Below are 11168 nucleotides of genomic sequence, written 5' to 3'. Positions count from 1 at the left end.
AGAATCCCTCTTCTCTCTGAATCAATTGGATTCCCAGAGCTAAGCATGGAGCCTGTCCGTGGTTCTCTACATCTGCCTCCATCAGTCACTGGACAATGGCTCTATGATGACAATTAGGGAATTCCCTAGACTGGACACCAGAATAGACCAGTCCAGGTACCATCTAGAAAACTGCTAGCACTCCAAGGTGTGTCATCCTTGTGGATACCTACCCACACCTCCTCAGTACCCTGCCAGTTCCTATTCAGTGATGTCCTCACGTATCATGATATGTCCTTCCCTGCCCTCCCACTCTGTCACTGTTCCAATTCAACCCTCCCTTTTGCTTATGTTCCTCAGAGAGACATTATAGCACCATAGTTTGCTTAAATGTTTTCTTTAAATTATATAGCCTAGATTTACCTCTGATCATACTCCAGAACTTTCCAATGTTGCAACTTTGTCTTTTCTTGTAATTTTGGATTTTGTGACAGAGTTTCACAATGCCAGCTATGCTCATCTCAAATACACAATCTTCCCACTTCCTCCTCAAAACAGGGACAGCAAAGTCTGTGCTACCTGCTAATCTACCTGTAGTCTCCCATCTCTCATTTCTCTTAATTTAAACTATCAAACTAATGCTTAAATATGTAAATGTCTCCATTACTTATTATTGTGTACACAATTACTACAGTTCAACTCTAAACAATTTTATTTGAAACTTTACCTAAATCTGACTTTTAAAAGTGTATTTCTAAATACTTTCCAGTGCTGGGAGTTATACATTAGATTGAAGAAACAGGTTGTCTATTAAATATACATTCCGTTCAGTAGCCAACACTGGCAAGTTTCATTACCATCCATGAGCCATTCTGACCTTTTTCATCCTCTTTACTTGTTCTTACTTTCTGACAGCCACCAACACTTGAATCGATGGTCCACGTGCAATCTGCAATGGTTAGCTTTTGTACTGAAGGTGACAATGTTGATTTAAAAAGTCTCATCTTCAGAGAAGCTGACCTGAAGGACTACACTCCACATAATCCCCACAGGTTAATTCTCTCTGCTACTGTGATATTCTCCATTAAAACAGTGAGTGCTGATTGTATCAGCACTTATATCATACAGCTTGGTTTACCTGTGTCCCAGACTACAAGACAAACTGCACTGGGAAGAAACTTTGTAGACAATCAGTGTCTTCTGCAAAGTTTGGTATTGGCAGTGTGTTCACAGAATAGAAACTGAGTAGAAGAGATGGAGAGAGGGATGCTGACAGCACAGTTTTTAGAGTTCTCTGAATACACAGCACAGTGTGTTGTCTGTTAAGAACTAGTGCAGCAGAGCCTGAAAAAGGAAGCATAGTGTCTGATGAGCAGAAAGGGGCTGAGTGCTGGAAAGCATGCAGCCATGGCTGCATCAGTGTTAAACAGCCACCTAGATCCTTCATTGACAGACATATAAGATGTAAAGACAACAGAGGTTGCATAAAAGATCACAAAGCAGCACACTAGGGTGAGGATGCTTTGGGTGGCTCTGGTCTCAGGAGATGACCTAGGAGACAGTGATCTGTGGATGTGTTGCACCCTCTGCTTATGTTTGAGCAGGATGAATACCATGTAGCCACTGGACAACATCATGAGTCCCAAAAAAATGACATCGTTGGCTGCTATTAGGATTACAATAAGAATGCTGATTAGTTTCTCAGAATTGATAACAGTACAAATTCCAAAATCTTGTATCCCAGTAACATTTCTCCCACCCCTTATGTCTGTTGTATACACAAAAATGAAAATATATAACAACAAAGCGAGGGCCCAGCATAGGCCCAGGAATGGACCAATGATCCTGGGGGCTCTGGGCTTGAACTGTGCCCACCTGGAATTACTGGGGCTGATGGTGATGGCCTGAAAGAAACTCAGCAGGGATGTGGAGCTAAGAGATACTCCTCTGGCAACTCTATGTAAATATAAGGCAAGTTTACAGGAAACAAAATCTAGATGGTAAGTCTGATCAAAAGCAGCAATGGTCTGTGGGATTCCTCTGCATAGAACTATGAAATTGGCCCAGACCAGGTGTTTGACAATCAGATCAGTGGGCTTCACCCTGATTCCAGAGAAGTCAGCAATGATAAAACAGCAAAGCAAAGCTGAGTTCCCCAGCATTCCCAGTGCAGTCTGGGACAGGAAGAAGATTCCTTCAACCGTGTCTCTGGAGGCCATACTGTCATGGCCATGGGTCAATGCAAAACATGTCCAGAGTACACTTGTTAAACAAGTTCGACTTCATTTTACTTGGCATGCCAAAAAATGTACTGCATGCACATTATTACCTTACATTCATAAGGAATGCTAATATGTGTCTTCCTGGTAAATAGCTTGCTAGGTCTCAATGAATTGCTATTGTTTGAATAGCAGATAATTAACTGGGACATTGTAGTAAAAATTAAACTTAATATTGCCATTAATATGTCTTAGTATTTTCCAAGTACCTTGCAATTAATTGCAGGTTTAATATCCACAGTGCACTGATGAGATGGTCTAATGATCAAACTACATTCAGATGAATGTCCTGGTTGCAGAAACACTACAGGTTACAATGCTCTCAGCCACTTGTAAAAGGCTGAAAAGAGGAGACTGTATGACTCCACAAAATATAGTAACCCCTAACTAAGATGCTATTGACAACTGATACCTACTAGGTGGCTTCAGTTTCCTGTAAAAATGTGGCCCCTAATAGCTTGACAGTGACATAGTAGATGGTCACAAACCCAATATCGTGTGGGCACCACAAGCTATGCTTTATGTGTAAAGAAATTTAAAAGGCACAAACATGGGTATGTAAAGAAACATGGGGTAACTGTGAAGAGTGAAGGAAGTATGAAAAAGGTCAAAATACATATAAATTTTTCCAAGTTAAAAATGAGAATGAATAATAGTGAATAAGAAAAACAACACAAGTTGAGAATAAAAAATAGAGATTAATAAAAATATTAAAGAAAATAGTGACCATCAGCTGTCAGGAATGATAGCATTTGAGTTCTCCTTTTTCTAACACACACATGTAATTGAATTTACATATATCTTCATGTACATATATGTGCTTTTGTTGCCTTTTCAACATTAATTCTTAACCTTTTAGTTTAGCATGTATTATTTTGAATATCATTCTATCACACTTAAACATGTCTAAAGACATGGAAATACCAAAAAAAAATCCTTATCAATATATTTACAACAGTATGAAATGAAGGTGTTTACTGAATAGGACAATCACTAGTGTGATTTTTCAGCTATTTGTATTATCATTAAAGCACAATAGAGAATTATGGAATTGCTGAACATTAGGAGCATGGCTTCTGAATTGTGGGCCATAAAATTTAACTAATATAACTGTAAGTGTTATAGAAATTGACAGATACTAATATACTGTCAGCCAGTGAAGTAATGGGTACCTAACACATAGTACAATAATAATTGAAATATCTGTGTGATTCAAAAACAATATCTGAGCTGTGAATAGTGACACATGTCTAATCCCAGTCTCTAGTAAGCTGAGGTGAGAGGTTCTCTATGAGTTTGAGGCTAGTCAGGTTTATAGAATAAGTTTCAGGACAGGAAGGACTACATAAATAAACCCAGTCTCAAAAATCAAACAAACAGTATTCAAATTCAGGGGTACATGAACATCCATGTCAGGAGTAAGTGGAATTATCAGAGGTGTCAGATCTGAGTGACATGAGTTTGTAGTTATGCACTTATTCAAATGCCCATGGACTTGAAATTTGGATATTGAGACACCAATTTATCAGTTATTCCTCTTTTCCACACCCAGATAACATAGACCTCTAAGAAATATATTAAGTTCCCTCTATGCCACTGTACACAGGCATTTCCAATAAAGAAAAAAACCTGCATGCATATAAAGCCCCAGTGGAAAGCAAAATCTGTGGTGTAAATATGCAGAGGATATCAAACTACTCTCAAAGTTGCTCTTGTAAATCTTTAAATTCTGGGAGAATTTTATCAACCCACGGTACAATCCTAAGATTACAAAATGAAAAGTAGAACAGATAAATCTGAGAATAAGTAATAAACTGTCTTAGTCACCATGACCTCTCCTTACTGGCAGCAGACACAAGATCATTGTCTTGGAAAAGAGCATCAATTGTGAATCCGGGATAGTCTCTCAACCTGCAGCCTCCTACAAATCTTGTTGGGGTCAGGTCTCTGGAAGATTCTTCCTACTATGAAAATTCAACCTGTGCAGGAGCCCTTTCCTGAAAGAGAAAGATCATTTTGGAAGTCTCATCTCACCCACATTCCAGAGACTGCCCTGTCCTTTGAAGACTGGTACCTGAAGAAAAGCAACTCACCTAAGCAGATAGAATGCATCTGTGAAGCTGGCTGCTAGATGGGGACTCAGTTGCCAGTAGGATGTACAACAGTCATATAGCTACAAAGTTGACAGCAATCCCAAGATTAAGGCTGAATATTCACAGCTCTCATACCATAAGAGGATAACAGGATGATGTCACGGGAAGGAACAAACCATGACAGTTTTGCCGAAGGGACTTTACATCACCTTTGAAAAAAAATAAGCAAGAGAAACTTTTAAATGAGTAGTGAGCATCACAAAAGGGCAGACTAGAAGTGTAATGTTCCTCTTCTCTCCTGTGGTATCAGAAGTTAAGAGTACCAGTAGTAGAATCAGGTAGTGATTATAATCCTGGGAGCAAGGATCAAAGGGAAAGTGTGAAGTTACAAGTACAATGTACTTTGGGGATGCATCATTATGAAAATATCTTTTACATTTGAAGAGACTAGAAGTTTTACTGGACCTCCCAGGTAGAGTTAAATTGAGGTCACTTAAGATTTAATACTGCTATTCAACTATATGCTTAGACTTTGTGATTAATCTGCAATTAAGAGAATAATGTAATGTGGTGGTATTGTGTACCTTAATAAACTTATCTGGGGTCAGAGGACAGAACAGCCACAATATTAAACATAGAGAATAGGCAGTGGCAGCACACACCTTTAATCCTGGTATTGCAGAGGCAGAGATCTATCTGGATCTCTGTGTGTTCACAGAAACATCCAAGCATAGTGACTCATGCCTTTAATCCCAGAAAGCAAGCCTTTAAACCCAGTGAGTGATGGCAGAATGCAGAAAGGTATATAAGGCATGAAGACCAGAAACTAGAAGCTTATGGTTGGTTAAGCTTTTAGGCTTTTGAACAACAGTTCAGCTGAGATTCATTCTGGATGGGGACTCAGAGGCTTCCAGTCTGAGGAAATAGGATCAGCTGAGGAATAGGCAAGGTGAGGTAGCTATGGCTTGTTCTGCTTCTCTGATCTTCCAGCATTCACCCCAATGCCTGGCTCCAGGTTTGTTTTTATTAATAAGAACTTTTAAGATTCCTGCTACAACTTAACAACCAACCTTACTTGCTTTGGATGTAATCAGTTTTTACAACCTAAGCTAATGCATAACAATACTCCTAAAATATATAATCTTCCATGCGCTGACACAAGAGTAATGCTGTTGCATATGTATATGTATATGTATAGCAATAAGTGATTAAAACAGCTAGTTTGAAATCAACCTAATGAAACAAATATACAATAATTGTTGGAAGTGATACAAATGTAGGTTTATATATCTATGTCCAGTGATCTTCAGCACTGTTTTTATCTGAGTCAGTTGATAGCAGTTGGTATCAGTGACTCAATCCCTTGTAAAAATTCTTTTAAATATTTCAGTAAAGTATCACTCATTCCTCACTCATGTGAAGCTTCTATGCCGTTCAATAAATACAGAGCAAAGAGCACCTGCTTGGACTAAGAGTTGAGTCTCTATCCTCATACCCAAACAACTCAGCCCCTAGGCTTTGGGCCCAGGGGCACAACCCTGCACCCCTACACCCCCACCCAGTGCAGTCCCATTTTCAGGCTAGTCTGAAGGTAGACCTCCTGTAGACAGGTCAGACTACAACCATCCCCCATCAGAACCAGTTACCTATGCCCTACCTCCCCCAAATTTCAGCTGCCCACCAAAACTGCAGCTGTTCCCTGAGATAGCACCTGCCAGCACCCAATTGGACTAAGAGGTGATACCTTATCTAGGTGGAGCCCAGAGGCACAATCCTGACCTGCTATACCATCACCCATTGCAGTCCCAGTTTTTGCTCAGTAGGCAGGCAGACCTACTGCAGACAGGTCAGACCAACTGCAGATAGATCAGATTACCACCATCCCACACCAGACCCTGTAACCCACAAGACCCGACCCCTCCCAACCTCAGACATAAAAAAGATTACAACTTCTCTATGAGACAGAGCCCATGAGCAACAACTGGACTAAGAGCTACTTCCTGAGACAAAGAGTCCATCACCACCTAGTAGACACTGGATCAAGAGTGTCAATCAGACCAGGAGAACCTCCCTCAGACACAGACACCACATGCACCCAGTGGAGAAAGTTATGGGTGACACCAGTGCAAAAGTACAGCCAGCAACAACAGCCATAAAAACAGTATGGTTCCATCAGATCCTGCATAAGCAAGACCTGAACTTCCCAACACAGAAGAAACAAGAAATCAACCTTAACAATGACCTTAAGATGATGACAGAGATCTTTAAAGAGGAAATGAAAAAAAAATACTTTAAGAAGTCGAGGAAAAAAAATGAGGGAAACCGCTCAAGATTTGAAAACTGAAATCAAGACAATAAATAACATACAAACTGAAGGAATACTGGAAGTGGAAAATGTGAGTAAACAAACAGGAACTACAGATGGAAGCATAAACAACAGAATGCAAGAGATGTAGGAGCAGATCTCTGGCATAGAAGATACGATAGAAGAAGTAGATTCAGCAGTCAAAGAAAATGCTAAAGCCAACAAGGTCATGACCCAAAATGTCCAGGAAATTTGGAACACCATGAAAAGACCAAACCTAAGAATAATAGGGATAGAAAAAGGAGAAGAATAACTCAAAGGCACAGAAAATACATTCAGCAAAATCATAGAAGAAAACTTTCCCAGTCTAAAGTTGAAAATAAATATTAAAGTACAAGAAGCATATAGAACATGAAATAGACTGGATCCAAAAAAGTCCCCTTGCCAAATAATAATCAAACCACTAAACATAGAGAATAAAAAATATTAATAGCTGCAAATTAAAAAGTCCAAGTAACATATAAAGGTGGACCCATAAGAATAACACCTGACTTCTCAATGGACACTCTAAAAGCCAGAAGGTACTGGATGAACGTTAGGCAAACACTAAGAGACCATGCATGCCAACTCAGACTATAATACCTAGCAGGACTCCCAAACAACATAGATTGAGTAATCAAAAATTTCCATGATAAATCCAGATTTAAAAAATATCTCTCTATAAATCCAGCCCTACAGAAAGCAACTGAAGGAAAAATCCAACATAAGGAATTTAGATACACCCATGAAAACACAGGCAATTCATGGTCCCACACCAACAAATACTAAAGAAGGGAAACATACAACACTACCACCAAAAAAATAACAAGAATAAACAAGTGGTCATTAATATCCATTAATATCAGTGGTCTCAATTCACCTATAAAAAGACACAGCTAAAAAAATGGATACCAAACAAGATCCATCCATTTGCTGCAAAAAAAAAAAACACACCTTAACTTCAAAGACAGACATTACCTCAGAATAAAAAGTTAGGAAAAGACTTTCCAATCAAATGGATTTAAGAAGCAAGCTGGTATAGATATCCTAATATCTATTAAAATAGACTTCAAACTAAAATCAATCAAAAGAGATCAAGAAAGATATTACCTATTTATTACAGGGAAAATATGACAAAATTTCTCTGTAGATGTAACCAACCATCTTATTAAATAAGAAACACAGAACCAATGTAAAAGAGAAAGCCTAGAGGTCCGAGCTCAGAGCTAAAATCTCACCCTTCCACCTGTGAGCTCCTAGCTTCCCAAAAGAGAGCTATTTCCTGTGTGTAAGTCGTTTCATAGTCTTTTGTTCTGCCTTCTTATTTGTTCTAAACCCAAACATGTGACTGCCTTGTCACTGTATATACAGCCCCACACGTCTTAAAGGCATATGACTCCAATGCTGGCTGTATCCATGAACACACAGAGATCTACCTAGCTCTTCTACCAAGTGTTGGGATTAAAGGTGTGTGCTACCACTGCCACAATCTTGCTATAGCTCTAATAGCTCTGACCCCCAGGCAACTTTATTTATTAACATACAATCAAAATCACATTTTAGTACAATTAGAATGCCACCACATTTCTCAATTCTGAATATTTATGCCCCAAATGCAATGCCACCTACATTCATAAAAGAAATATTACTAAAGCTTAAATCACACATAAAACCCCATACACTAGTAGTGGGAGAATTCAACACCCCACTCTCACCAATGGATAGGTTGGCCAGACAGAAACTTAACAGAGAAATAAGGGAACTAAGAGACATTATGACTCAAATGGACTTAGTAATTATCTACAGAATATCCCACCCTAACACAGAATATACTTTCTTCTCATTATGCCATGGAACCTTCCCCAAAATTGACCACATGCTTTGTCACATAGAAAATTTCAACAGATAAAAAAATTTGAAATAACTTCCTGTATCTAATCAGACCACCATGGCTTAAATTAGATTTCAACAGCAACAAATTTACAGAAAGCCTACAATCTCATGGAAACTGAATAATGGTCAATGGGTAAAGTAAGAAATAAAGAAATTAAAGATTTCCTAGAATTCAAACTAAATGGTTACATAATAAAGTTGGAGAAATCTCACACTAATGAATTAAAAGCACAACGGAAAGCTCTAGAACAAGAAGAATCAAACTCACCTAGGAGAAATAGATGCCAGGATATAATCAAATGGAGAGCCAAAATCAATAGAATAGAAAGAAAGAAACAAGACAAAGAATCAATGAAACAAAGAGTTGCTTCTTTGAGAAAATCAGCAAGATAAACAAACCCTTATCCAAATTAACCAAAAAGCAGAGAGAGAGCATCCAAATTAACAAAATCAGAAGTGAAATGGGAGAAATAACAACAGACAACAGGAAATCCAGAGAATCATCAGATAATACTTCAAACACATATACTCCACAAAATTGAAAAATCTGAAAGGATTGGCAAATTTCTGAATAGGTACTCCATACCAAAGTAAAGCCAAGACTAGATCAACTATTTAAATAGACCAGTAACCCCTAAGGAAATAGAATTCTCATTAAAAATCTCACAACCAAAAAATGTCTGGAACTGGATGGTTTCAGTGCAGAATTCACCAGAATTTCAAAGAAGAGCTAATACTAATACTCTTCAAAGTGTTCCATACAATAGAAACAGAAGGAACATAACCAAATTATTTTTATGAGGCTACAGTTACTCTGATACCCAAAGCACAAAAAGATGCAACAAAGAACGAGAACTACAGACCAATCTCCCTCATGAACATTGAGGCAAAAAATGCTCAATAAATACCGGCTAACCAAATCCAGGTATACATCAAAAAATTATCCACCACGACCAAGTAGGCCTCATCCCAGAGATGCAGGGATGGTTCAACATACAAACATCTGTCAATGTAATACACCATATATACAAACTGAAAGGAAAAAAACACAAGATCATCTCATTAGTTGCTGAAAAATCCATTGACACAATCTAAAACCCATTCATGATAAAGATTCTAGAGAGATCAGGAATACAAGGAACATATCTAAACATAATAAAGGCAATTTACAGCAAGCCGACAGCCAGCATCATATTAAATGGAGAGAAAATCAAAGAAACTCCACTAAAATCAGGAACAAGACAAGGCTCTCCAGTCTCCCCATAATTTTTCAACATAGTACTTGAAGGTCTAGCTAGAGGAATAAGACAACAAAAAAGTCAAACTTTCACTATTTGCGATGACATGATGGTATACATAAATGACCACATAAATTTGACCAGGGAACTCTTACAAGACAGAAACCGGGAGACAACTCTCCCTATTTTGTTTTAAAAAGATGACTTTTGCCATTCAGTTCAGATATGGCTGTGCCACTTACAGGGGATAAACTCCTTCAGTACAGTGTCAGGATACAAGATTAACTCAAAAAATCAGTAGCCCTTCTATATACAAATAATAAATGGGCTGAGAAAGAAATTAGAGAAACATCACCCTTTACAATAGCCACAAATAATATAAAATATCTTAGGGTAACTCTAACTAAGCAAGTGGAAGACCTATATGATAAAAAGTTTAAGTTTCTGAAGAAAGAAATCAAAGAAGATATCAGAAAATGGAAAGATCTCCCATGCTCATTGATAGGTAGAATTAACACAGTAAAATGCTGATCTTTTCAAAAGCATATACAGATTCAATACAATCCCCATAAAAATCCCATCATATTTTTTCACAGACTTGGAAAGAACAATATGTAGCTTTATATGGAAAAATAAACAAAAACCTAGGATAGTTAAAAGAATCCTGTTTAATAAAGCAACCTCTGGATGCATTATGACGCCTGACCTCAAGCTCTACTATAGATCTATAGTAATAAATACACCTTAGTACAGGGATAAAAACCAACACATGGACCAATGGAATCAAATTGAAAACTCTGACTTTAATCCACAAACCTATGAACTAATGAATTGTGACAAAGAATTCAAAACTGCACCATGGGGAAAAAAGGATCTTCAACAAGTGGTGCTGGCATAACTGGATGTCAACATGCAGAAGAATTCAAATAGAGCCTTATCCATCACCATGCACAAAACGTAAGTCCAAGTGGATCAAAGAACTGAACATAAAGTCAGTTACACTGAACTAGATAGAAGAGAATGTAGGAAGTAGTCTTGAAAGCATTGGCAGAGGAGACTACTTCCTAAATATAATACCAATAGCGCAGACACTGATAGAAACAATGGTTAAATGGGAACTCTTGAAACTGAGAAGCTTTTGTAGGACAAAGGACATGGTCAACAAGACAAAAGGACAGCCTACAGAATGGGAAAAGTTCTTCACCAACCCCACATCTGATACAGGGCTGATATCCAGAATATATAAAGAACTCATAATGATAGACTTCAAAATACTGAACAATGCAAATAACAGATGGACTACAGCGCTTAATGGAGAATTCTCAACAGAAGAAGCTCAAAT

The 11168-nt window shown here is 38.0% G+C and overlaps 1 protein-coding gene across 1 annotated transcript; it reads right to left on the bottom strand.

Moving 5' to 3' along the window:
- Window positions 1–1301: 1301 nt before the first annotated feature.
- On the bottom strand, window positions 1302–2198 carry LOC114710893 (vomeronasal type-1 receptor 4-like). Its single transcript, XM_028895186.1, has one exon. It carries the CDS (start codon window positions 2196–2198, stop codon window positions 1302–1304), a length of 897 nt encoding a protein of 298 aa, XP_028751019.1.
- Window positions 2199–11168: the final 8970 nt, after the last annotated feature.

The sequence above is a fragment of the Peromyscus leucopus genome, chromosome 1, assembly GCF_004664715.2.
Source record: "Peromyscus leucopus breed LL Stock chromosome 1, UCI_PerLeu_2.1, whole genome shotgun sequence".
NCBI lineage: Eukaryota > Metazoa > Chordata > Mammalia > Rodentia > Cricetidae > Peromyscus > Peromyscus leucopus.
Note: the sequence above shows the minus strand (reverse complement) of the source record. Positions and strands in the feature narration are given on the sequence as shown.